At 47.0% G+C, this 27,845-nt stretch overlaps 1 protein-coding gene across 4 annotated transcripts; it reads left to right on the top strand.

Moving 5' to 3' along the window:
• Positions 1-256: 256 nt before the first annotated feature.
• On the top strand, positions 257-27,845 carry WDR91 (WD repeat domain 91). 4 transcript variants are annotated; one of them, XM_075011159.1, is made up of 15 exons: positions 257-393; positions 4,612-4,791; positions 6,079-6,286; positions 8,410-8,492; positions 11,205-11,335; positions 13,392-13,569; positions 13,831-13,989; positions 17,246-17,442; positions 17,797-17,947; positions 20,471-20,565; positions 22,169-22,337; positions 23,323-23,431; positions 24,805-24,917; positions 26,247-26,444; positions 27,265-27,845. In XM_075011159.1, exons 1-15 carry the CDS (start codon positions 271-273, stop codon positions 27,427-27,429), a joined length of 2,259 nt encoding a protein of 752 aa, XP_074867260.1. In that variant the 5' UTR covers positions 257-270; the 3' UTR covers positions 27,430-27,845. The 4 variants fall into 4 exon arrangements, 3 of the variants coding, with proteins under 3 accessions (XP_074867260.1, XP_074867270.1, XP_074867284.1); XM_075011169.1 differs by having other exon boundaries at positions 17,246-17,443; positions 17,873-17,947; XM_075011183.1 differs by lacking the exon at positions 257-393 and adding an exon at positions 1,070-1,135.

Here is a 27,845-nt window from a genome sequence, read left to right as displayed (position 1 = left end):
TCCTTGGGGCTGTGCATGAGAGTGCCCACACTCCCTCACCCAGTATGCCGTCTGCTCACAGCCGCTGGGGTCAGCTCTCAGCAGGAAAGCCCCGGACAGTTACCAGGGGACCATCCGCTCCCCAGTCCCGGTTTGTGACTCTACCACCCGCCCCTCCCCGTCCTAGGGGGGGAATCGCCGGCAGGCGAAGGCGGGTCTGAGTGGGCGGGACTTGGATGGGGCGGGGCTATATTGGGAGGGGCGGGGCCACGCAGCCTGGGTGAGGGCCTGATGGCGGCGGCGGCCGAGCGCACGGACGAGCTGGTGCGCGAGTATCTGCTGTTCCGCGGCTTCACCGGCGCCTTGAAGCAGCTGGATGCGGAGATCAAGGCGGATCGGGAGAAGGGCTTCCGGGTGAGGCCGCCTGGCCGGCGTTGGGATGGCACTGGGAGAAGGAGGGCTGATGGCTGGGAGTGCGCGTGCGGGGGCTGGTACCTCGGGCGGGGGACTGGTGCTGGTGCTAGGGAGTGGGGTGCAGGGGTTGTTGCCTGTGCTCACTGGGGGAGGGAGATGCTGGTGTTAGGGAGTGGGGTGCTGGAGCTTGGGGGCCCTTCGTGGAGGGAGGGGCTGTGGCCTGGGAGTGGCGTGCAGGGGCTGGTGCCTGTGAGCACTGAGGGAGGGAGGTGCTGGCGTTAGGGAATAGGGTTGGGGGAGTGGGTGCCTGGAGAGTATTGGGGGGAGGGAGGGAACGAGTGCCGGGAGGCAGTAGCGGGAGCCTGTTTCCTGAATACAAGCACATCCTGTGCCTGGCCCTCTCAGTTTGGTGATGGGTTGGTTGGCACTCCCTGGCCATTTATGCTCTGTATTGAGCACATGAAATAGGTGCGGGTGTGGGCTTGTCAAGGGTCTCTGGAAATGGGAGCAAGGAGTTGCGCCCAGGCGAGTTCCTCGTTTGAGGGGCAGGCCAGACCATTGGCCGTTTGGTGCTGAGGTGGGATTGAGGTACTTGGGGAATTTAGTGTTGGGAGGGCAGTGTCTGTGCCAGAGTTTTCAGCATCCATCACTGCAGTATCAGAGTGCTTCCATGAGATGCTAGAGCTGCATAATGAGGTCCCCAAAGTGTTTCATGGAGTCTGCTTCTCTTCTTTACTCCCTGGTAGAAGAGGCTCTGGTGAAGGACTATCTTCTGTTATTGTGATGCTGACTTCAGTGGAAAAGCTTCCTGAAGGAGGGTGACTGAAATATTCCACTCTACCTTAAGAGTCCCTTAAAAAGTGTCGATTACTTATGTTACCTTGTGTTCCAGCTTAGCATTTGTCAGTGATGCTCTTGGCTATGAGTACTCCAGCACTTTTGTTGTTGTAACTTATGTTGCTCAGGGGTGTGAAAACATTGCCCTCCCCCTGCCCTAATGACCTAAATTACACCAATAGGAGTGCTGCTGTGGACTGTGCTATGTGACTGGCAGATGCCCTAGTGCCACTCATTGGGTTTAAGAGGAGAGCTCTTAGGTGGGAGACCTTATAGTGGTGCAGCTGCATTGGTCTAGCTGTGCCGCTGCAAGGTTGCTAGTGTATACGTGGCCTGAGTGTGCCTCCCAGATATGAAGAGCTCTGTTTAAGCTCAAAAACTTTTGTTAACTTGGGCTAAACTGTCAGTTTATGCTGGTATAACTGCCTCCCTCAGATCTGTGGAAAATCCACACTACTGAGTGGCATAGTTATACAACCTAACCCTGGTGTAGACAGTGCTGTGTGATGAACAAGGGGGCTTCCGCCATCACCCTAGCTCTTCTGGGGAGGTGGAGTTCTTATGCTGATGGCGAAGGTCTCTCCCACTGGTGTTAGATAGCATCTTCACTAAACACTGCAGAGGCTGCATAGTAAGTGTAGTAAGCCAACAGATGCTCTAATAATCAAGATATTACCTTGCCCATCCTGTCTCTCTAATCCCCTTAAAGAAGAGGGTTTTGCAATGTAACTGGAAAGTCACTGAATTCTTGGTTAGCCACGCTTCCTCTGGAAAATAGCATTCTCAGTCTCATTTCTATACAGCTTGTTTCTCTCGTCTATTTCCAGGTACTGTGTGCAGTTTTGTAAACTGTACTCTTCCAAAGAGGAGCAACTATTTTAGCAGGTCACAGTTGGAGATAAGATTGCTTATGTGCTGAGGTCTGACCTTTTTAGGGCCATTAAAGACAAAGGCTTTGAACTGCAACAGAAGTGAATTGGGAGTGAGTGAGGGATCAGAGTATGAATCTGGTGGGCCAGTGGTGGTCCGTCTCACTGAAGGAAACGGGCAGCCACATTTTGTTTGTGCTATGGCCTCTTCATTATTGGTGTATTCATTCTGAAACACTGTACATTACATTAACCTAGACTGGAGGAGTCTGATTTATGGATTGCTGCGGCCTATTGTCAGGGAAATAACAGAGTTTCGTGGAAAGCTGTGGATGTCTGTCTATATTGCAGTGCATTAAGCCTTTGCAGAATACAATATTCTTTTGTGAAGGCTGTTATAAGAAATATAGCTGTTTGTCATTATGATCACAGAATCACAGGGCTGGAAGGGACTTCAGGAGGTCATCTAGTCCAGCCCCCTGCTTCAAAAAGGATCAACCAAAACTTACGTTGCATTGGAAGAGAACCTGCAGTTCCTATTAAATGCTTTGTAATCTGTGATTTAATTTGCATGCAGGTAATGCATATACACCCCATTTCCTCCCATCACTTTATCATCTGTTTAAGCTGATGGCTAGCGAGCTCATAGCTCTATAATGAGCTGTATTTGGAGGTGGTACTAGTCTGACAAGAGACATAGGATTGGAAGGGACTTCCTGGGTCTCTGAGTTCAGCCTCTTGCAGTCACAGGTAACTTTTGTCATTTTGGCAGAAAGATCTGAAATATTTTGTATCAACAACGTTGAAGCTTTAAGCATTAGATAGACAATATAAACCCTCAACACAGAGTTATAGAACTTATGATCTCTGAGAACAAGGTCTTAGATACAGTCTCACAATGATTCACAGGGTTGAACATACTCAGGTTCTGTAAATGCCGGAGTGTATCTGTCTTTGCCCAAAGCATAAATGACCTGATAACCTTGTTGGAGGCCCTACACCTAGGTATTTATATGGAGGACCACCTTTCTTTGCAACCAACTATGTAGCTGAGTATTATAATCTTACTGAATAAAATGAAAACTCCTGCAGTATGTCTGAGATCCAAGCATAAGGACTAGAAAGTAATGGACTGTCTTTGAAATGTCTCTGTTCATATGCTAAAAAGGTGCAAAAAGTAAAGTGAGAATATCTGATGGTGAAAAGTAAACATGATGTTAAGCAGTTTCTGTTTTGTTTTGGTTTTTTTTTTTGAAACCAGCGTGGATTTTTTTTAGTCTCATTTTGGATGTGAAAAATTGGCACACTGAAATCCTGCTTCTCAGTGATGTCAGACAGCAGAACAAGGTGCAATGATCTGAAGTTACAGAAGGAGAGGTGTAGGTTGGATATTAGGAAAAACTGCTTCACCAGGAGGGTGGTGAAGCACTGGAATTAATTGCTTAGAGAAGTGGTGGAATCTCCATTCCTAGAGGGTTTTAAGTCCCGGCTTGACAAAGTCCTGGCTGGGATGACTTAGTGGGGGTTGATCCTGCTTGAAGCGCGGGGCTGGACTAGATGACCTCCTGAGGTCCCATCCAGCCCTATGATTCTGTGATTCCACATCATTGTTCCAAACCACTCCAGTGTCAGAAGCAGTTTTAAAAGGGCCTGTGAGTGTAAGGTGCTTATGTTGTAAACGTGTGAGCTTCTATGCCTGTGTTGCTAATATGCTAAATCAATCATTCCCAAACTTCTTCAGTTGGATTGCTCCCCTGCCCCAGCATATCACTAGGACAGTCTGTTAGTCCCCCTAGGAGCCACAGTCAGGAGCCAGATTGGGTCTGGGAGCAGAGCCAAAATCGGAAGCTGGGGCTGAGTCATGGTTAGGACTCAAAGCTGAAAGCCAAGGGGCCCCAGAATGAGGACAGAGTTGGGCTGGGAGTGCTTCCATGGTGTCCTATTGAACAGCCCTGCTCTCCCTTCTCAGCCTGCATGCGTCACAGTTTGGAGGTCTCTGTGCTAGGTGATTTGAAAGGGAAAAAAGATTAAAATTGATTTACTGCCCTTCCTTGCTCATGTTGCGCTCTTCTTATTTTGAATAAAAATGTTAGTTTCATTTTCAGGTTTGGATTCAACCTACAGGGGACGGTTTTTGTTTAAAATATCATCAATGAATGTAAAAAGTTTAAAGAAGGAAAACAAAACAAAAAAAAAACAAAACACAATGGCCAGCAGAAAGGTTTCATAAAGGTGTGTGTCTATGAAGTTAATTTGACCTGAGCTTAGACTGGCAGTCTCCATTGTAATTCTTCTGCAAGTGTAAGGTACTGTATGCTGGAGAATCTTATTGCAGAATTTAAACCATTTATCTATTTACTGGCTTAACTAGCTAAGGCAAACATTCTTAGATTCGAACTGTACTTTTGTGGGTAAACCTCTAGCATCAAGCTGTGGATATTCTTGTGTAAGTTGTGGTCACATGACTGAAACTAACAAATGGGTGTGTTTGGTTCCCCATTTCCTTCCTCAGGTGGATAAAATAGTAGAACAGCTTCAGCAGTTCGTTCAGAATTATGATCTGGTCGCCCTTCGGGATTACTGGAATTATCTCAACCGACACCTTTTCTGTCGTTTGGAGGATGTCTACCGACCTACAGTGAACAAGCTGAAAACCAGTTTATTCCGCTACTACCTCGTCAACACTGTTCAGGTTTATATGAGTCCATTGGTTCTTAAGATTCTGCTTAAATGGTATTTGTGTCCAGTAAAAAGAATAATTACCATAGTTGGCCTGATGACTCAGAGGCCTTAGTGTTTTGGCTCTAGTTGTGGGGGGGTGGAATGAGGTTAATAATGAAACAGTATGTAGAAGAGTTGGTTTTATTCATTACGGGCATCTCTAGGGCACCTATCATTATAGTATCTGGGTGGCTTGTTTTTTTTTTCCATGATTTCCGTTACAAGTGACACTTCCCCTGTGACTCCGTCCAACAATACCAGGAACCTTACATCCTTTGATTATGAGGGACCTTGTCAGTAGGCTAAATGGAAGGAGGCTGTGATGCCAGAACAACGAGCAGACTCTTGGGAAGACCTGTTCTCTCCCACAGCAATCCCTGGCTCTGGACACATGTTATGGCACATCCTTCTGGGGAGGGAGCGCACTGGATGGGATTTTCATTGGGTTCCATCAGTTGTGGGTGTAGGTATTGAGAAACTTGGGGCATGCCCTTCCCTACTCCCAGGATTGAAAGCATTAGACTTTGTGTAAACTCACAAGCTGCACTGGCCATTTATTTAAATGGGAGTGAACCCACCTGTATAGGAAAGGTCTTAGTGATTTTAATAAAGGAGATTTGATTCGGTGCATTATGTTGTATTTTTTTTTAGTATATGAGTTTGGGATTCTTTGACACAATAACAAGAAATCTTGTGGCACCTTATAGACTAACAGGTATTTAGGAGCATAAGCTTTCGTGGGCAAAGACCCGCTTCATCAGATGCACGGGAGGGGGTGGTTTCAGAGGGGTATTTAAAGAAGGGAGGGCCAGAGCTGACAAGGTGGAAATGGCCCATTATCAATAGTAGGTAATGGGCCATTTCCACCTTGCTGAATAGACCTTGTCAGCTCTGGCCCTCCCTTTTTCTGGGACCCCATTCTTTAAATAGCCCCTCTGAAACCCTCCCACCCCCACACCCATGCATCTGATGAAGCGGGTCTTTGTCCATGAAAGCTTATGTTCCAAAATATGTGTTAGTCTATAAGGTGCCACAAGACTTTGTGGTGTTCTCAAAGCTACAGACTAACAGGGCTATCTCTCTAATACTTTAAACACAATAGTTTCCATTTTGTTCTGTGTTAAGTCACTTTTCTGCTTCTCATGATGGTGCAGGTTGGATGATTTGCTCTCTGTTCTGAGCTCAGGATAACTATTTTGAGTTTCTGGGTAGTAGAAAGAGGTAACACTCAAGCCATGTTTTGTTTCACATGTTTCAGACAAACCGGAATGACAAGACACAGGAGTTCTTCCTCAAGCAGGCCTCAGAACTCCAGAACCAAGTGGAGTGGAAAGATTGGTTTGTGTTGCCCTTCGTTGCCAACCCAGAGACAAACCCCGCCTTTGCCACATATTTCTCACGACAGTGGGCAGACACCTTCATTGTGTCTCTGCACAACTTTCTAAGCGTCTTATTTCAGTGTATGCATATCCTTTCAGTTTCAGAAGAATAGTCACCATTGTGTAGCTAAGTCTGTGATGCCCCCTCACATGGGTAAAAGTGATATTCTGCTTATTGCAGCAATACTGCCCAGAGTCTAATGGTGCTGAATGCTGCCTTAAGGTTTGTTGTGAAGAGTAGAGGCTTAATCCATCTAGATCTTTAGTGATCATGAGTGCATGTTGGAGAGAGAATTGATTGTTTATTAAACAAAATGATTTCATATTGAAGGTATTATACTTACAGGGCAAACTTAGCCCTTGCCTAAGCAGGTCCCCCTTAATCAGGTCTAAGTTGAGCTCGGTGTCAGTGACTGGGGTGTAGGGACCACAGAATTACCATGAGATGCAGGTTTTGTTCTCCAGTCCCTTCCCTCGTTTTCTGGACCAGCAGAGGCTGTAGTTGTTGCAAGGTAACACATAATGGCTCATTGGAAGGGGATACAGCCCTGTGCTCATGTGACTTTGGCTTTCTTTGAGAGGTTCACCTGCTCTTTTACCAACATGATGAAGATTGTCTCAAATGGTCAGGCTGAGGGCAGTTTTACCCAGAAGGAAATACAAGATAGTAGAGATGTAACGTGCTTGTTCTTGTAAGTCATCTTCCAGTTTGTATGTCAATAGTGTGTGACGTTTCTGTGGCTGGATAGAGAAGAAGCTGCAGGACTGAGGGGTTTTATTAGAAATTACTCTTGGCTGTTATTTTAAGACTATACTCCAAGCAAATATCCATCTTGAAACCAAGACTGTCTTCGGTTTTAGAAAAAAGTGCTTTACACTGTTCCAGAAGACTGCCTGAGTCAGGAAAGAGACCATGGAAATTCTGACAATGTTAGGTCCTACGTGCATGGAATTAAGAACATAAGAGTAGACAGGCAAAGAGAAACTCTGCCTGTAACCGAACTAGACATGCCTGTTAGGGTAGAGGGTGGTCTAGGCACAGTTTCACTATGTTGTCTGGAAAAACTAAGCATCGTGGGGGAAAAAGTAGATACAGTTCACAGGCTACAAAATCCCAGTCCCCCTTCATGGAGTGTTGGGAAGGTTTGCCTTGTGAGAGCTGGCTGGCTTCTGTTTCTTCGTGAGTCAGCAGTGTGCAGTTGTAGCCAAGAAAGCTAAGGCATATTAGGTTGCAGCAAGAGGAGCATTGCCAGTAGATCCAGAGAAGTGGTTATTCCTCTTTATTTGGCTTTGAGGCCGCATCTGGAGTACTGTGTCCAGTTCTGGTCCCCCAATTATAGGAAGAATGTGGATACACTGGAGAGGGTCCAGCGGTGGGCACCCAAAATAATTAGGGGGCTGGAGCATATGACTTATGAAGAAAGGTTGAGGGAATTGGGACTGTTTAGTCTGCAGAAGAGAAGACTGAGGGGGAACTTGATAACAGCCTTCAACTTAATGAAGGGAGGCTGCGAAGAGGCTGGAGAGAGAGGCTGTTCACAGTGGTCGCAGATGGCAGAACATGGAACAATGGCCTCAAGTTGTGGTTGGAAAGGTCCAGGTTGAACATTAGGAAAAACTTTTTCACAGGGTGGGTGGTGAAGCATTGGAATGGTCTACCCAGGGAAGTAGTGGAGTCTCCATCCCTGGAGGTGTTTAAGTCTCTGCTTGACAAAGCCTTGGTGGGACTGATCTGATGAGTTTGGCCCTGCTTAGAGCAGGGGGCTGGACTCGATGGCTTTTTTAGGTCTCTTCCAGCTCTATTGTTCTATGATTCTAGGTCTGCCATACATGTGAGCCAGTGAAAGTCACTTTACCTCTGTGGCTCTTTATTTCCCACCTAAACGTGAGACTAATACTGCTACTTTGCAAAGAATTGGCAAGGATTAATTCTTTTAATGTTTGTGAAACCTCTTGTAACCCGTGGGCCACTGGTATTGTGCAAAGTAGGAGTAGTTGAAAAGGCTACAAACCCACTAACAAGCCATGATTTTACCTGTGCTTCTAGTTACCCATGGTTCTTTCAAGGCTTAGTCTGACTTGTTCTGTCTGCCACTTGCCTAAAAGGTAAAAACCCACTTGAGTTCTATGCATTAACTTCTGTGAAAATGTCTTAGCTAAAAAGGATTTGCAAATACTGTTATCTTGGGTTTCTCTTTAACCTTCCTCACCTGTCCCAGTGATCTTGAACTTCGATGCTGAATGTCAGAGGAGTGCTGCCTTACAGGAAGAAAATGAAATTTTGCGTCAGAAGGTTAGAGGGGTGTGTGGGTGTGGATTGGGGGTGTTATATTTAATACAATGTCAAAATCAGACACTTGAAGGCACTGTTTTGAGATAGAACAAGATCAAGATTCTATTATTCCATCACTACTTCGCAGAGAGAAAGCTGTGCTAGTCTATATACTATCAAAACCAAAAAGCAGTCCAGTAGCACTTTAAAGACTAACAAAATAATTTATTAGGTGATGAGCTTTCATGGGACAGGCCCACTTCTTCAGACCATAGCCAGACCAGAACAAACTCAATATTTAAGGTGTAAAGAACCAAAAATAGTAATCAAGGTTGACAAATCAGAAAAAAAAATTATCAAGGTGAGCAAATCAGAGGGTGTGGGGGGGAGTCAAGAATTAGATTAAGCCAAGAGAACCCCTATAGTGTCCCAGAAAATTTGTATCCTGGTTCAAACCATGTGTTAATGTGTCAAATTTGAATATGAAAGAGTTCAGCAGTCTCTCTTTCCAAAGCAGAGTGAAAATTCTTCTCAATGAGCCGCAAACTGTTAAGCCATTAACAGAATGGCCTGCTCCATTAAAATGTAGACTAACTGGTTTGTGGATCGGAGTGTTTTGACGTCTGTTTTGTGCCCATTAACTCTTTGTCTGAGAGAGTTTGAAGTCTGTCCAATATACAAAGCATCTGGGCATTGTTGTCACCTGATGGCATATATGATGTTAGTTGAGGAACATGAGACTGTGCCCGTGATTCTGTGAATAACCAGGTTAGGTCCAGTAATGGTATCTCCAGAATAGATATGTGGACAAAGCTAGCAGCGGGCTTTGTTGCAAGGAAAAGTCCCAGGACTGGTGTTCCTGCAGTATATACTATGGCTGTTGGTGAGAATCCTCATAAGGTTGGGAGGTTGTCTGTAGGAGAGAACAGGCCTGTCAACTAGGGCCTTCTGGAGTGTGGCATCCTGATTAAGGATAGGTTTTAGGTCTTTAATAATGTGTTGCAGTGGTTTGAGTTGGGGGCTGTAGGTAATGACCAGTGGTGGTCTGGTTTTGGGTCTATCTTGGAGTAACTGGTCAGACTGCTGAACTCTTTCATATTCAAATTGGACACATTAGCATGCGGTTTGAACCGGGATGCAAACTTTCTGGGACACTATATAGGGGCTCTTTTGCATACTTGGCTTAATCTAATTCTTGACTCCCCCGTGCCCCCTGCCACTCTGCTCTCTGATTTGCTCACCTTTGCAATTTTTTTTTTCTGATTTGTCAACCTTGATTACTATTTTTGGTTCTCTGTGCCTTAAATATTGAGTCTGTTCTGGTCTGGCTGTGGTCTGAAGAAGTGGGCCTGTCCCATGAAAGCTCATCACCTAATAAATTATTTCGTTAGTCTTTAAAGTGCTACTTTACTGCTTTTTGTCTTGATATGATTACTTCAGTTTAACTTTGCTTTTTGTTGAGATTCTCTTTCAAAAGATTTATTTCACAGCTCTCTCTATTTGGGCAAGTTGCACCAATTTGACTCTTTTTTTTAAAGTCAGCTTTGTTAATCCATCACAAGCCCTTATGTGAATCCTATTTTGTGTTGCAAGATTTTTAGTCTAGCCTGGTTTCCCCAAATGTGCTAAATAAACTTAGTTTTTAAAGGAACACTGTCTAGGATTTTAAGCTCCAGACTTTATGCTCTGCCTCACAAAAGCTTTATGATCAGATGTCATTTCCTGGTTTTTTTTTTTTTTTTTTTTTTTTTTTCTGGAAATTGATGTATTGTGGTGTTTGCCTGTCAAAAAAAATCTTATGAAGGATGCCAAACATTCTAGTTTTTGATGCTGCTGTTTTATTGGCAACATACTGGGGAAAGGAAGGCATGTGTCTATGCACAGAACAAGGGCGGGAAACCTCTGCCATTGGGGAATCTATGAAGAGGACTTGTGCATGGGCTGGAAGTGATAGAGGTGTTTTTCCCAATTAGTATGAATTTTTGTATCTATCAGTCTTGCATTTTTTTTGGTCAGTCAAACTGAAACTGTCTTTCATCCTTGCCCTGTTACTTGTCTTTATAATTTGAAGCAGTGTCAACTTTCAAATTGTATCAGGTACAATCATATTCTAACCCCCCAGCTCACCTCCACACACCTTTTGTTCAGGTTTAAGATGCTAGCTTACATTAGGAAAGGGACAGCTGTCTGTGAAACATTGTGAAATTATTTTAAGAATTAATTTGCCTCTTGAGAGCAAACGACAGCTTTCCTTTGAAGTCTGCAATGAATCTGGGCCACTGCTTTCACTGTCCCAAGCTGATAAGAAAACTAGACTTCCAAAATCCCTTCATTTTCAGTAATTAAGGATATTGTTAATGGAAGAAGTCTACCTGAAAAACCAGAAGGCTCTTGGAGTGCTGGCTCACTCTAGCTAGTTTGCTGTAGTAGTTTTTGCAGTCAGAGGGAAAAACAACACCCAAACAGCTGCTTGTGGAGACAAGTGCTGGCTTTTTGCAGACTGTGATTTCATGGGCACAAGCCATCGATTCTCTCTGTCACTGTGAAGGACTCAACTTTGAGCCAATCAGACAGAACATCTCCATGCTTTTTTTTACAACTTACTGGTGGTGTTGGGCCAGCACTGCTGGGCTAAGAAATAGCGTGCTGCATTGAAGTTGCTTGCTATTGGCAAGGAGAGGAATCCAGGGAAACCTCAACATCAGCTAATTCAGCTCTGTTCCCTTGTTCTAGCTCTTCGCATTGCAGGCTGAGGCATATCGACTGAAGAAAGAGGAGCTGCAGCAGGAGGAGGAAGAGTCAGTTGTTCACCACAAACTGCCTGCTTATGTGGCCAACATGGACCGACTGGGGGACTCTGAGCTGTAAGTGTCTCCGGAGGGTCAGGCAGCTGCAGGGGATGACTTATTTGTGCTTTGTTGCTGGGATGAGAGCCCTTTCCCTCTCTTTTGCACCTAGCATGTAGCGTGATAAAACTTTTTATGAAAACCAGCCTAGAAATGAATTTTATGACACTTTCCATTGTTTCTCTTGTTCCCCTCTTTCGGTGGGGGCTTATCCTCTGTCCCTGCCAGAACTTGGACATTCCCTGTGTCAATTTGAACCCAGGCACTGCAGAGTTGAGCAAATCCCTAATGCTGCTGGTAGAGGTCTAAGCCAGGGGGGAGCAAACTCTTTTTTTTTTTTTATGGTGGGGCCCAACATTTGTTCCAGCAGTTAGCAGGGCCCCACTTCCAACCTGTCTAATGTAATCCAAACCAATGGAAATTTCAATTATGTTCATATGAAGAAGGGGGGGAAAAAAACAAACAAACTTTCAGCATGTGTAAGAAAATAAGTACAGTAAACGCTTGTATCTGGCAGCCCTGGGACCAGGAGGTTGATGAATATTTATAGTACATTTTTGATAGTAGAGCAGTGTACCTAGTAATGCACAGCACTAAAGAAAAACAAAATTAGATATTAATAAACAAAAATGTATGCAGAGTACTTTATTTACCAACAACAATAGCATTGCACACTGGATTTGCTGTATTTATTTGTATTTCCTTTCACTGTTATACTTGTGGAAAAGGTAACTAAAATTTACTGATGGTTAAAATGCCGGTTATTTGAGAGCTCCAGATGATAGGATACCAGATCCGAAAGAGTTTACTGTATGTAGAATATAAAAGCTTTAAGTGTGTGTGTGTGTGAATACTCACACATAAAAAGTGACATATTTTAATGAGATGGATGAGACGGAGACCCAGCAGCCAATCATGCTCCTTATGAAATTTCATGCCTGCCTCCCGCTTCCTCCGTTTGCACACCCCTGGTCTAAACAAAGCCTGTACGAGTTTGAGTGCATGCCCAGAAAAGGAGCTTTCAACTGCTTAGATCCTCATTTTTGAGCTAATCAAGTTGATGGATTTTGAGGCCCTATGAAGAGACCATTATGATCATTTAGTCTGTCCTCCTGTGTAGCACAGGCTATGGGATTTTATGCAGGGATTGATGCTTTGAGTACCAATCCTCTGAGAAGTTCTAAAGTTCAGCTGTATTTGAAGAAAGGGGAGGGGGGCCAAAAACCAAGGAAACGTATATTTCCCAGTGTTGCTTTTGTGTCTGTATGAGGAAGAACTGGAGGCAGCTGTGGCTCTTAACTGTATTAGTCCAATGACTAAACTGATGTTGCTCACTCTTTCCTTTAGAACAAACATGCAGGCTATGGATTGAGACCAAGTACAGAAATTGCAGCCTGGAAGCTGAATGAGTTGCATGGCTGGAGTGTGGAAGTATTGTGTCATTAACGATAAGTGCTGCTATGGTTACAGGGTTCCTGAGGTCAGACACTTGTAACTAGTACAGCAGCGAGCATCTTGGGCTTCCTCTTTTGATGCTGTGACTCTGGCTAGGGTGCGTGTGGAGGTGGAGCCCTTTGGAACCCTGAACTTCTCTAATTCTTTGGTGCTCAGTGTGAGGCCTACATCGCACAGCTGCTGAACCTCCGTGATCCCACTGAAGTCAGTTGTAGTTGGACATGGCGTGTTGGGAGTCCAAGAGCAGTGGACGCTTCTGAACCTTAGTATTTCCAAGAGACTCTCTTAACTCCCTGCTTGGAATCCTTTGCATGGTCTCCCTGAGTCCACCTTTGTGAAAGACTAACATGGGCCCAGTGCCTCCCCTGGAGTCTGAGAGGCAGCTTTAGTTTGTTGCCTGAATTCTGAATGAACTCCCACGCGCTGGGAGTGTTGCCGCGGCCGGCCTTTCAAAAAAAGAGTATTCTCGCAGGGTGCTTCAGGCACCTGGGAATGCATCTCTGTGTTTTGGAAACTAGAAGCAATACAGTTCACACTCCGTGGTTATTGGATGTCTGTCTAGTTGGGTGCACTGGTTACACCTCATCCAAGTGCCTTTTATTTTTATTGTTTTAACCAGTGATATGACACGCAGCCAGAGGAGCACCGCACACTCTCTTCAGTCTCGAGGGGGCTTCCTGTCCTCTCTGCTTTCTCAGGGGAAGAAGGGCCCTTCTAGACCAGCCCTGATGACTGGAGTCTCCCCAGCGCAGACTGGCGGGATACTTTTAGGGAAAAAAGAACCATCAAACCATCAGGTAATTCTCCAGTGGGTTCATTCTGAGTAGGTGCTTGAACAGCCAGGGGGCTAACCTGTGCCATCACTTCTTGTACTTTGGCTTATCCTAGAAGCTGTAAAGCCCTCCTGGTATCTGTCATCTTGTTCTCTGGCAGGCATTCTAGTGCTGCATTGCTTTGAGTGCAGCTGGCATTGTACCTCCTGGTTTGCTCTGTGTTCCAAGCTTGGACACGGGCCTTTACAGGACTTGGGCTTTATGCATCTTCTCTGTCCTTGCCAGAGCACCAAAGGAAAGGAGGTGGCAGCAGGCTGCAAGGATGGAAAGAGCCACTTCACTGGGCCGACAGCAAACGAGCCTAGCTCAGTGCAGCAGCGTCAGAAGCGTCTGCAGGAGCATGGGAAGGAAAGAAAGGAGCTTTTATCGAAAGTAACTTCCCAGGTATTGGGAGACATCATGGGTAGTCTTGGAATTGTTCTGTTGTCCTGGGGCAATAGGATTTAGTAAGGTGGGTGTATGTTCCTGTAAAATCCCTAGCTTGACACTCCAACTTAGCTCAGCTGCATGAAAGGACACTTCTTGCCCTAAGCCCATTCTTAGAGGATTTTCTGCAGAACAGAGGAGGGGTCTGTGTGTTAAGCAGGAGTTGGAAGAGAGGTGTGACAACTCTTCTTCCCTCCCCCTGTCCCTGCCATCATCAGTGGGCCTTAGCCACACAGCTACAAAAGCAGGAGGTTTAGCTCAGCTGTCACTTTATTAGCAGTGATACCTAGTGATGAGCCTCAGTGCAAGCTGGTGACCAGCTGTCATCCAGAAGTAAAATCCCTACCTTTATAAAAGGGTGCTGTCCCAGAGAAGCCAGCAGCTCCCCTTCCAGCACCAACTCTTTCTTCACTGAAACAGCCTGGAGAACAGTTTGACAGGCTTCTCTGGGAAGACAGGCAGAGACTCGAGGCCTCACATGTAAGCATTGGCCACCCCTCTTATCCAGAAGAGTGGATTTGTGGTGGGTGGGTAGACTGCAGAACAGGTACTAACCAGTGGGAAAAGCTACGTTTTAGGCTTCAAAACCTCTAGGTCTGTAGCGTCACATAAAACAACCCTGTGGTACAGAAGGCTCTTTGCTAGCCAGAAGTGTCAGGGAATGGAGCATTCCAGTTAATCAGATTTTCTGGCTAAGAGGTACACCTATTGGTCAGAGATTTTCACACAGGACATGTAAATGGCAGTTTGAACAAACCACAGAACACTAAGCTTTCACTTACTGTATAAAGACAACGATGCTTATGCATGTATTACACTAGAATATAACAACTTGTGTGCTTACATATACAATGAACATGTACATATATGATTCTTCTATGCTTGACTGCTGCTGCCCATCAGCTTCTGAAGTCAGTGTGTGCTCTGGTGCATCCTCACACTGTAGGTCAGCCTGAAGCTCTGGAGTGTCATCAGTATCAGTAACATTTGATGCTGAAACAACAAAGTCCTGTGGCACCTTTATAGACTAAGATTTATTGCAGCATATGCTTTCGTGGGCAAAGACCCACTTTGTTAGATGCAATGGGTCTGACAAAATGGGTCTTTGCCCACGAAAGTATATGCTCCAATAGATCTTAGTCTAAGGTGCCACAGGACTTCTCACTGGTTTGTGGATACAGACTAACACGGCTACCTCTCTGACACTTAATGCTGAAGGTGCAGAACAAGCAGCATCTTCCCAATACCTGTTTGTCTACTAGCTAGCTGCCTTTTTCTCAGAAAATTATTGTAATGCATCTGCGTTACTTCCTGTGCTGTATATGAGAGTGGTGGCTCAATAAAATTCAGAGATGGTGACCTCTGTCTGAATTATACATGACATTCTCTCTTGCTGCCAGTTCAATGTGCTGCATATCACCCCAGAAGCTAAAGTTTATACACTAAATGCTACCACTGCAAATGCATTCTGGGTATCTTTCATATTTTTTTTTCCGTTTTGGTAAATTAAAAATACATACCACCATTCATGAAGTCTTCTGGTTGATTGAGAATTCCAGTTAGAAAAGATCCTGATACCAGAGTGTGCTCCATTGGAGAAAACCCTACTGTAAAAGAGACAGGGCAGCAGATTCTTGCATTTGCTTATCTCAGAGACCCTGGCTTGAGGGCCCCTTATAGAGATGGGGTAGGGACAGCAGTGCTTATCAGGCTTTCCAGGCAGCACACTGTGTGCATTGGCACAGCCAGCTCGTGCAGAACACAGTGTGAAACTGGGAGTCCTGGGTGCACCTCCTCTGGCTTCTGAGCAGGTTTTCTTTGACCTTCACTTTTACCCTGGCTTTGTTTAGCTCTTGAGAAGCTGGTTGCTTTAGGCGTATCTTGTTCTTGACGTGTCTGGACACAGAGGAAAGCTGGTGCTGTCCTTTTTGCAGGAGTTCAGTGCTGTTCCCTTCCAACTTAACTACCATGAACAAGGTGAAGTTCCAAGTCTTCAGTTTCACAAGCTCTTTGCAAGCATGTGACTGCAGGTGGCATTTGAGTCTCTCCTGTTGGTCCAAGCAGGCCAAGAATATAGATGCAAACAAATTCCCAGTTGTGCTTTTGTGTAGCTTGACCTCTCCAGATAATGCTGGAGACAGCACCTCCTTACAGGTATCTCCAGCTCTACTGCTCTCCATTTTGTCATGCTTAAAGCTCTTGTCCCTAGAGGAGGGATGGCCTTTTGAGAGTCTGGATACCTTTGTGCAGATCCTGACCACCACAGACTTCATGTGACTATAGGTGGATCATTTAATCACCATGCTCCTATTCCATGTCTGTAAAATGGGCATAATTTCCCCCCCCCCCCCCCCACTTGCTTTACCTTTCCAGTTTGGAGTATAGTCTCTTTGGCTTTAAGTGTTTGTACTGTGCCCGTGCAGTCCTACAGTGGGGCCAAAATCTTGACCAGCATCTGAATACAAATAATAAATTCAAATGGAACAGTGATCTGGATAACTAATAGAAAGTGAGCAGGGCAGAGCTGGGTATGAAGAGGAACGTGAGGTGTAGCAATATTTAAAACCATCAAAAGCTGCAACTTTGAGAGGTTTTCACTGGAGGGCTACATCTACACTAGCCCCAAACTTCGAAATGGCTATGCAGATGGCCATTTCGAAGTTACTGATGAAGCGCTGAAATGCATATTCAGCGCTTCATTAGCATGCGGCCGGCCGCGGCACTTCGAAGTAGGCGGGGTCCTTTCAAAAAGGAGCCCTGTTGGGACGAGCTGCGCGGCGGCGAGGCACGTCAATTTTGAAGAAGTGCCGCGGCCGCCCGCATGCTAATGAAGCGCTGAATATACATTTTAGCACTTCATTAGTAAACTTCAAAATGGCCATTTGTGTGGCCATTTTGAAGTTTGGGGCTAGTGTAGACACAGCTGAGGAGCGTCAGTTTAGAACTAGAACGTCAGCACTTTTTATAAGAGCTCCCTGACACAGGCTGGGCTCGTTTCCCAAGGTCAGTTGTCATCGGGGCCACCTGTGGGGACAGTAATAATGCTGTGCTCTGCACAAGAACCTTCTAATTCTTACCAAAGGGTTTTAGCCACTGACCCGCAGCTCTGCCTCTAACGTGTGCAGCTCCTTGCTTCTCCTAGGATGGCTTTGAGTCACTTGACCTGCTGTCGCTGCCTGGCTGTGCTTTACCTAGGGTTCTCTTCTTGCTTTAGGGCCACAGCATTGAGAAAAAGACTGAGACTGGTCTTACTGAGGCAGATTCCCCTGAGCTGCATATCGATCAATTGGAAACCCTCACCAAAGCATCTGCATTGAGCACAGAGGCTGGAGGGGTCAGACATGAGCAGCCGTTCATTGTCCTGGGCCAGGAGGAATATGGAGAGCACCACTCCTCCATTATGCACTGCAGGTAGCGGGGGGCACTTCCCATGTGGTTGGGGGCATGAAGGGATCGTCTTCCCCTTGAGATGGGTGCAAGAGTTACTCCCAAGGCAGCATATCAAGGTGGCTGGTGTAGTGTTAGGGCCATTGATGGGCAGGGGTGGTGGGGAAGTAACAGTGATACACAGGAGAATGAAATCCCAGAGAGAGCAGAATGGTGTGACCAGAGGACATCACACTGCCAGACTCTGCTCAGATTTCTGTACAGCACTTGTTAAAATCGGTGCGTGTTGTTCCAGCAAAGGAAGACTGCTTTGCTGTGGTCTGAGGGAGGCCTTTCCAAGGGAGGAGAATGGTTGTTGACGTTTTCTTCTGTGCATAGGGTGGATTGCTCTGGGCGGAGGGTGGCCAGCTTGGACGTAGACGGGGTCATCAAGGTGTGGTCTTTTAATCCCATGATGCAGACCAAAGCTTCGTCCATTTCCAAATCTCCGCTGCTCTCTTTAGAATGGGCGACCAAGCGGGACAGGCTGGTGAGTAGCACATCTACTTGTGTACTGTCGAGTTGCTACTGATGGCTAACAAATAGGGGTTACACAGCCATGAGCGTGTTTTTCAGGATAGTGTATGGTAACAAGCCTAACAGAATTGAAAATTAAACAAGGCTCGTATCCCATGTCAATGTAGCCATGTAGGAACAAAGCAAGTAGGCCACACTTCCAGGATGAGGGACTGTGCTGGGAAGCAGTGACTCTGAAAAAGATTTGGGGCAGTGTTTCTTCTCTATTCTCTTCAAACCATTTGCAGACTTTTCCATCCATGTGCAGCATACGTTTTTATATGCACCAAGGCATGTGCAAATGTGCACCACCAGCCAAATCCTAGCTGTGGGTGGTTAGCAAATCAGCTGGGTGGCATTTGATTCTTTCCTGAGTGGCTGCACAAGGACCCAGCTTCCAGGGAACACTGGTTGAGGCTGTGGCCATGCTTGGCCAAAACTTCGAAATGGCTCAGCTGAGAGTAACAAGGGAATCTTGAAATGTGTGGGGTCCTTTTGAAAGAGACCCCCGTGTAGCTGTGCCGAGCCGTGCACATTCAAAAGCAGCGCTTTCGAAGTGCTGCGGCTGGAAGTGTTCTAATGCTAATGAGGTGCTGAATATTCAGTTCAGGGCCTCATTAGTATTCTTCAAGGTGGCCGTGAGCATGGCCATTTCGAAGTTGTGGCCAAGTATGGCCACAGCCTAGGAGTAGAGATTATTTCACCTCTGTATTTGGCACTGGCGTAACCACAGCTGGAAGATTGTGTCCCATTCTGGTGCCCGTAATTCAGGAAGGAGGTTGATAAATTGAGGATTCAGAGAAGAGCTGCAAGAATGATTAGAAGCTTAGAAAATATGCTTTATAGTGATAGATTTATGCTCTGAGGTTTTTTAGCTTAGCAAAGAGGTTAAAGGGCAACTTGTATATACTTATGGACATGGGGAAAATATTTAATAATGGACATTTCAGTCAAGCAGTGTAAGGTATAATGTGATCCAGTTGCTGGAAATTGAAGCTAAACCATGTTCAGATTGGAATTATGGTGTGCCTTTTTAATGGTGTGAGTAATTAACCATTGGAGCCATTTATCACCATGAATTTTCCATCATTGGCAGCTTGTAAATTGAGATGGGAGGTTCTCCTAAAAGCTCTGCTTGAGGAATTATCTCAGGACAGTTCTCTGGCCTAAGTTTTACAGGAGGTTAGAGATGACGAGCATAAACGTCCCTTCTGGGCTGGGAATTGATGACAATGGAAAGGAGTGGTAAATGGAGGTGTTGAAGATCAGAAACCTCTAGGGGCTGAAACAGAGGGGAGAGCAGGAGTATATCCAGAGCAGAAGTTCATGCTGCCAGTTGGTGACTCAGACGACTGGAAGTCGGGGCACTGGCTCTGTTTCCTGCCTTGCTGTGTGGGCTTGGCCAATTCAGTTATCCGCTTTCCAGAGTTGGGAGGATGACCTCTTTCTCATGGGCATGCCAGGGCTTATGCAATATTTGGTGAGTGGTTAGAGACCATCGGAAGAGAGGCACTGTGGAAGCACAGAGCAGGACCTGTTATCCTACTGGTTAATCGGATGAGGCTTAATTTCTGTGCAGGGCATTAATCTGAGTAATTTTGCTGCCTGCAGTTCTGTGGGATATGGTAATAGGACTTTACATCCTCCCAGCTGGGCAAAGTGGGAGGGAAATAGTCCTGTAACAGAGGTGAGTTGGCTCATATTAAGGAGCTGCTAATCTCTCACTTCTGCATCTGGAATGCTCCCAGTTAAGGCTAGTTGTGCTGTTAGGGTGTTGTTTCCCTGGTTCTTAATGAAACTTTTCATGGAAGTACAATGTTTCATGCTAAGAAGTCTCTTCTGCTTCAACTTCAAGTGATACTGTGGCCTCAGGGTTTTTAAAAGTAATGGATTCATGCCCCCTGGGAGTCCACATGAGAGAAGTCGTCCAAACTGAATGAATGGTTGTTATATTTTCTTAACAAACAGATGCATTAATGCTGCTGCTGTGTATAAACATAGCCTGTTTCAAATGATACTTCTCCTTTGATCCAAAGGAGGTATCGCGGTCTCCCTAGCTCTCCTCCAAGGAGTATAAATACTTATGCTGCTGTCTTTGGCCCTATGTTTTCCCTACACCAGATCTCTAGTCTTAATTTGACACCATTTTGTCTTCTTTCCTATACCACCCCGCTCCCTGCCACCGCTTCAGGAAGATGACTTGTTCCATCACCGGGTCCTAACCTAGTTCTGTTTCCCAGTGGCCACAAACTTACCCCCCCACACCACAAACACCAGATGTTAGGGGCTTGCTATGAGTAAACTGCCTTGGGATAGAGCCAGTCCCCTGGGAACATCCATGTGGGGAGAGGAGACGCTCTGAGGGAAAGGTGTGTAGTCAGAGGTGGAGGCTCTGAAGAGAAGGTCTCCCACGTAGGGTGGCAGTTTGGGGACAGAGCCATTGCACTCATCCTCATTTTCTTATGTTCTGTTTCTCTCCCTTACGCTTGCTTTCAAGCTGTTGCTGGGCAGCGGGGTTGGGACGGTGCGGCTCTATGATACCGAAGCAAAGAAGAATCTCTGTGAAATTAACATTGATGAAGACATGCCCAGGTAACTGGAGAAGCACTTGTGTTCCTCTCTGTGGGCTTTCAAAGTTTCTCCTGCATTTGTAGGAGTCTGAAATGGGGGCTGAATAACAGAAGTGAGTGCCTGCCTGGTCCCAGGTGAAACAACTGGAACTGTCTCTAGGTGGCCTGAGGCAACTCTCCCATACCTCAGGCCTGGAACACGCCCTCCCCACTCTCTCACCCCAGGCCATGCCCCAGCTCCACCCCCTTTGCACTCCTCCTTCCCTGAAGTCCCCTCCCCTGCGCTACATGAGATGGGTGATTTACATGGGGTCCTGGGCTAGGCGGCAGCCGGGATTGGCCCCCGCCCCCCCCCATGCTCATCACAACAGCAGGAGCTAGACCGAGGTAGCAGCCTCTTCCACACTGCCCCGCCACCCATCTCCCAGCCCACTGTGCGCTCCTTCCTTCGGGTGATGGGGAAACAGTGCCCCAGCCTGCTCTCCTCCGCACCCTGCGTTGCGTGGAGGGCAGAGCGGGCTGGGGCACTGTGCTTCCCACTGCTGTGGTAAAGCAGATCGTGGTGGGCTGGGAGATATGTCATGGGGAGGGCAGAGCAGACAGCTGGGTCACTCTGACTCCCACTGCTGCAGTGAGGGGGGGCTGGGGTTGAGTTGACCACCAAACCATCCAACACATCTGTGAGCTGGACAGGACCTGGGGAGGTCATCGAGTCCGGTCCCCCACCCTCTTGGCAGGATCTAAGCACCATCCCCTTTTTAATCTATTTGCCCCAGATCCCTAAATGGCCCCCTCAAGGATTGAGCTCACAACTCTGGGATTAGCAGACTAATGCTCAAATCACTGAGCTATCCCTCCCCCACCCAAGCTCTTGGATGGGACAGCTGTGGAAATAACTGGCTTGTGTAACAGGGATTATTGCTGCAGATTGAACAAGGTGCTTCTCGCCCTCTTGGGGGTTTGTTTTTTTTTTTTTTTCCCTTCCCAGGATGCTTATTAAGTCTCAGTGCCATCACATAGACGTTTGTGAGGAGGAGGGACACAGCACTGAACTGTCAAATCAGTTCTGCATGTGGTCTTGTCTAGCAACAGATGAGCAGAACACCTATTGTGATCCAGAGTGCGTCTGGGGGTTTTAATAGCCAGACATTGGGACACCAGACATCTTTTGTGTTGCTTCTAATAAGCGACTCGTACTCGACTTCACTGCATTCTGCCGTGACTAATGCACAGCACACTCATTTATGTGCTTTACGCACCGGATCAAGTTCTGCCCTGACACTGGAATAACTCCTCCAGTGGGTGAGCAGCTCCTGCTGCAGCCATGTTAATGTGTGTGCATTACGGATAGCAAGTAGCAGACCTCAGCATAGATTGGCTTTGCTAAAAGCTAGTATTGCCTTTGCTTGGGGGGCCTGGTATGTTTTCTGGGTCAGGTTGTCATGAGACACACAAGCCCCAGCCTGGCATAGCCCCTTGGTGCCCTGGAGGCCTTGCCAAGCAGCCTCTCAGGAAGGGATGCTGACCTGAGTGAGGGGAGGAGCGAAGAATGGTGGCCACTCTGGTCTCTCTTCGGGTTTCTGAGCCAGAGGGACTAAGGTGACTCTTGGTGCTGTGTGTTTCAGAATCCTCTCGCTGGCATGCAGCCCGAGTGGTGCCTCCTTTGTCTGTTCAGCTGCAGCTCCAAGCCTGAATCCCCAGCTGGACCTCACGGCCTCTGACACTGGGGGGAGAGGCATGAGCCAAGTTCCAGGGAAGCTGCTTCTGTGGGACACAAAAACCATGAAGCAGCAGGTATTGGCTCAGGTCTTCATGCCTTGAATATACTCGCTGGGAACAAGAAAGTGTTTTTTCTCCTTAGCCCCTTTAATTGACAGTCTTGCGCTCCTCCACCTCACAAATAAAACCACAGCTGAGTAACTAACTAGGCTTAGTCTGGAGTTTCTTCAGAGTACCCCAGCCTCTCACTTTCTTCTCTTCCCCGGCCCTTGGGAGGGCTTACGTGGTTGAATGTTGCTTTCTCCTGCCTCTCTTGTCCCAATTCAAGATATATTTAGTGGTGGTGGGTTGCTCCTGCCACCCCCATTCTGCCTGCTTAGGGTGTGAGGGACCTGTTCAGGGTTCGTGGTCTCCTCTTAGCAGTGAGGTTGAGGTAGCTCAGCAAACCACAACCTTGTGACCACTCAGTCCCACAGCCTGAGCCAGCTGCGATAGTCATCAGACTGAACATAAACAGATTACTGTACAACAAATTTATTCCTTTTACTTCAACATACCTGTTGCTGTAGCATCTAGGGGGGTTTGTAGACATACATGTGTGAGGGAAGCCTCCCAAGGGGTGTATCGGTCTCCTGATTCATCTGCTTTCCAGTGTCTATTTAGGAGGGTAAGACTCAAAGTAGAGTTATAGGCCCTGTTGTCCTGTCCCTATGAGCAGGCTGTGCCCTTGTCCAGATAGTGGCAAGCACCATCTAACAGCTGGCAGAAGTTAGGTCTGCAGCCTTGGACTGAGAAAGTTCTGACTCAGCCAAGCTGAACAGTTGGTTCTGCCAGTGAAAGCCTCCTGATGAAATGCAGCTGCCATCCAGGGAGCCATCCAAGGTGATCTCAGGGATCATATGGAGAGTGGTTTCTGGGGTAGAAACCAGATGCTGGAGGAAGGGCTGTCCCTGAAGTCTGTCTGAGCAAACTGGGTGCCTTGGTAGTGTCTACTCCCTGGAAGAGGTTGTACGTCTGTGTGTCCTGAGTGAAATCTACTAACAGCGACCTTACCTTTTAGCTCCAGTTTTCCCTTGAACCGGAGCCCATTGCCACAAACTGCACGGCCTTTAACCACAATGGCAACCTGTTGGTCACCGGAGCAGCAGATGGGATAATTCGTCTCTTTGGTAAGAACTCTTTGGGTTCTCAGATGGCAGCTTGGCTCCTGTGTTGCCTTTCTTAGCAGAACTGTCCCCAGCGTGCTCCTCTGCCTGATGAAAACGCCACGAGGAGCGTGATGGCTGAGGACAGATGTGGCAGCCACTTTGCACAGAGTAATTGCTCCCAGCCAGCATGATACATTGGAAATTAGCTGCTCCCTGAAGTGCTATAGACTCCTTCTCCTTCCCCTCATGCCCCTAAGAACAGGAGAGAGCTCAACGTATCTCTTGTGGAGAGTAGCACTTCGAGCCGTGCAATTTCCCCAACACAGCAGCAAAATAACATTGTTGTGCACCCAGGCTCCTGATTAGGCCTTCTGCTTCTGGCCCTCTGGTCCAAAGATGAATACTGCTAATGGAGTTCTCCCCCCTTATGCTTGGCTGTTCCTGTAAAGGGAAGCCCCTGCCTGCTCAGTGTTCTCTCCCCATTAAGCGTAGGACTTGCGCTTGCCTAGCTAAGACTGCAAATGAATGCACCGAGAGACCTGCAGTCACTTGCACTAAGCAAAAGCGGGGATGTTGGCCTGACAGAAATGGCAGTTGAAAAGGAGCAAGTACCATCGTTTTCTGAATGTGCTCTCTCTCCTCTCTGATGGAGGTCATTAGTTGTCTGGCTCTACCGCAGGCCACAGGCACACACATGCTTCCTTCTCTGTCTGAACAAGTCCGGACTCAAAAAGGAAGGCAAAATTGCAGCTGGTGCTCTCCGGTGTCTTTGATCTAGTGACAAATTTCTGTAGACAACCAGGTGGGCCATTAGGGTAGGTTGTGGCCTTCACAGCTCTCCTCATTGCACCTCACCCCACCCCTAGAGGTCGTTCTGCCTTGCTTACATGTTCCACTTTTTCCTCTCTGCTCCCAGATGTCCTCCAGCGTAGCACCTTCCTCTAGTTGAAGGGGAGACATATAAGACCTCTGCATTTTGTACTAGAAACTAATGGCTTCCCACATGAGAAAACCACCAGGAAAAAGGCAGTCCTGTTTTGGCAAATAACACAGTGGGCTGGGCTGTACTGCTGGATGAGGGCATTGCCCTGAACAGCTATTGGGCTGCCATTGGCCTCCTCTTCCCCCATCTTGTGGTTCTCTAAGCTAGGGGTGCACAGCTCTGGACAGGCAGGAGAAGTGTGCTTGGGGCAGGGCACTTGTGGGTAATAGAACAAGCCATGTGTGGAATCCTGAGGGTGGGGCAGCTGGAAGGGAAATGGGCACAGCTGCAGAGTGGGGGGCAGCATGGTGGGTGGAGGGAATGCACCAGACACCGTCCTCAGTTTTAAAAGCCTCTCCTCTGTTTTCCCCCTGTGTGCGTAGTGACTGTTCAGTGATCGCTCTCCCCTCAGATATGCAGCAGCATGAGTGTGCTCTGAGCTGGAAGGCCCATGACGGGGAGGTCTACTCTGTGGAATTCAGCTATGATGAAAACACTGTTTACAGCATAGGAGAAGATGGGAAGGTAGGCGGTCTCTGATCTCACAGCGGGGAAGAGGAGGCGGCGAGGCCCTAGACGGGTGCCGTAGTGTTGTTCTCCCTGCTCATCAGCTATGTTGTCTTTGCATCGAGCACCAGTCTCTTTCCTGCACAGCTAGAGTGCACGGGCTCATCCATTGTGTATGGACATTACCTTCCGTGGGGCTTTGTCTCGATCTTGGCACGCAGGCTGGCCACTCCACCAGGGAGGAGCAGGTCTGGGGGGATGACTCTGGTGCACATTTGGAGCAGTTCCTAGTGGGTGTAAATGGCATAAAGCTAATGTGAGGAGGGAGTGGCAGGAGGCTTGAGAAGGGAGTAGCTGATCATCTGGAGAGAAGAGGTGGTAAGAGTGGGTCACTGAACACATGCATAGGACCACGTGCTGTACGAAGATGTAACACAGTCCTTGCCTCAAGGAGCTTAAAGTCCTGGTTCTGGTATCTTTCCCCACTAACCCTGAATGTCTTCCCCAGTGTGGAGAGCTCTCCCCCATGACCCCCAAATATTCCTTTAAGTGAGATTAGGTCTGTGATGAACAAGTGCTGATGCGCATCACTGCACTGCTAAGCCATCCAACCAAACCCCAGCTGCCTTTCAGTGGGTATTTCATATCCAAGCAAGACCCCGAGCTGGGAAGTGACTTAAGTGCTGTGTCTGGATTTATGACACTAAAGATATTAGCTGCCTTGGCCTAACGTTCCCAACATAAACTGAGTGTGTCCAATGGTTATTTAAAGGAAGAGGCCAGTGGTAGCTGGGGCCCTCTAATAGCAATGGCTAACTTAACCTATAACAAAGAGAAAATGAACCCTGCCTCAAACTCTTGCCTCAAGCAGCTTTCCCCTGCCCAAGCTATGCCTTGTAATGCCTCCGTGAAGGTTGGCTCATTGGGCGGGGGGCACCTTGACCAATGGGCAGAAGCCCCAGGCCCTTGCAGAGAGCATCCTGTCTTCAACTCCTTTTGTTGTGTAATGGCTTAGTGCCCCTGCATGACCCTCCATTGTGGCAGCCCAGCCTGGAGGAACAGGCAGGGTCCAGGGATGGCCATCACCTCTTGGAACAACTGAGGAGGGATGGGATGGATTCTCCATCAGTTGGATGTCATTTTATAAGATCTGCTCCAGCTCAGCTAAAAGTTATGGACTTGATACAAGAGGGCTGGGTCAGATTCTCTGGCCTGTGTTTATGCAGATCAGATTATATCATCATGATTCCTTCAAGACTTAAATTCTATGAATAGTACCGACCTCTCTGATTCCTCTAGCATGAGTCTTTCACTGGAGACTTTTAATCCCCTCTTTCACTATCCCAGTTTATTCAGTGGAATATTCACAAGAGTGGCTCAAAGGTATCCGAGTATGCCCTTCCCACGGACGCCACCGGCCCCTTTGTCCTCTCGGGCTACAGCGGGTATAAGCAAGTCCAGGTCCCACGAGGAAGGCTTTTTGCTTTTGACTCCGAGGGAAACTACATGCTGACCTGTTCCTCCACTGGGGGCATCATCTACAAGGTAAGTGTGTGTGAGACAATGGGGGTTGTTAGAACTGAAACAAGCCAGCTTGCTTATCCAAGGGCTGAAATTGCAGCCTTCTGCAAGGATCTGTTAGTGCTTTGAGCCAGTAAGGGCCACCACCAACGTCTTACGCAGGCTGTCTCAGTAGTCTGGGCTCATTGGTAAGGTGGACGTTGTTGGTGTGAACGGACTAGCAATGGTGCACAGCAGGTAAATGTTGTTACCAAAGCTCCACGTTAAGCTGTTTTTCTTTCTGCAGATGCCTAGGAATAATCTGATGTGTGTTGGATTGGGTACAGATTTCTACAGGCTCAGAGCAGCTCAGTGCCCAGCTCACAACCAAAGCTGCCTTTGCCAGCTAATTTTGCCTCTTTTTGCTGTATGTGGATGTAGTATAGTTCCTTTTACTAGGGTTACCATATTTGACTTGTCTGAAAAGAGGAGATCCCTGAGAGGGAGCGTGTCTGTATCTACCAACGTACTTCGTGTTAATGTACTAGAAATACTATAATACAATGTGAGTTGGTAGATACTGAGACAGTTGACTCCCTTGAGAGGGAGTATCTTTTTGTTATATGGTAACCCTACTTTTACTGGGGGTCTGTTTAAACTGCAATAAGGAAGAAAAGTGACCTTTTCCTCCTCCACATTATCTACTGTCCGAAGCCCAGACTTGTCCCTCACCTCACTGAAAGCCATGTCCGCTGGGGCTCCTAGCTTATATCAGGCTTTAAATTCCCATTGGAACAAGTTGCTTCTGCTGTAGAAACCTGCTTTTATAAGTTCTTGTGCCCTGTCTTCCCAACCTCTGCTACAGCTGAACAGTGATGAGAAGATCCTGGAGAGCTGCCTGTCCCTGGGAGGACACAGAGCACCAGTGGTCACAGTGGACTGGTGCCCAGCCATGGATTGTGGGACCTGCCTCACTGCTTCGATGGATGGGAAGATCAAACTAACCACCTTACTTGCTCAGAAATCTTAAACTGAGTGGCAGTGATGGGAAAGAGCCAGATGTGTTACAAAATCAGTATTAACTGGAGAGGAACAAATTACATGGAAGAAAAGAAGGTAAATTACAATCACTCTGCCCTCATTTTAACTTGTCTTCTGGACCAAAACTTTTCTACAAACAGCAATCTACTGCAGATGAGCCCGTTCGGTTATGGGAACAGTGGTTGTCCTTGAATTGACACTCTGAGATGACCTGTTTTCAGCAGCTGTGGAGCCTCAAGCACTAAATAGCTCCATGTGGTTGGGGTAGGGCAGGTGGAGGTTACAGGCAAATAAGGCTGAATGTTGAATTGCATTTTAGCATAACGGCTCCAGCTCAACTGCCTGCGTGAAACTCAGTATTCTCTGTGTAACCCTCTTTTTCTTAAAATAAACTGTTCCATTGCA

The sequence above is a fragment of the Carettochelys insculpta genome, chromosome 1 (assembly GCF_033958435.1).
Source record: "Carettochelys insculpta isolate YL-2023 chromosome 1, ASM3395843v1, whole genome shotgun sequence".
Classification (NCBI taxonomy): domain Eukaryota; kingdom Metazoa; phylum Chordata; order Testudines; family Carettochelyidae; genus Carettochelys; species Carettochelys insculpta.
Note: the sequence above shows the minus strand (reverse complement) of the source record. Positions and strands in the feature narration are given on the sequence as shown.

What these genes read in the sequence shown, in the direction of transcription:
- WDR91 (XM_075011159.1), top strand. Translation starts at nt 271, where the DNA reads ATGGCGGCGGCGGCCGAGCGCACGGACGAGCTGGTGCGCGAGTATCTG. An exon ending in ATGAAATTTTGCGTCAGAAG is followed by an intron (nt 8,493 to 11,204) that starts GTTAGAGGGGTG and finishes CCCTTGTTCTAG; the next exon opens with CTCTTCGCATTGCAGGCTGA. An exon ending in TGGGATAATTCGTCTCTTTG is followed by an intron (nt 23,432 to 24,804) that starts GTAAGAACTCTT and finishes CTCTCCCCTCAG; the next exon opens with ATATGCAGCAGCATGAGTGT.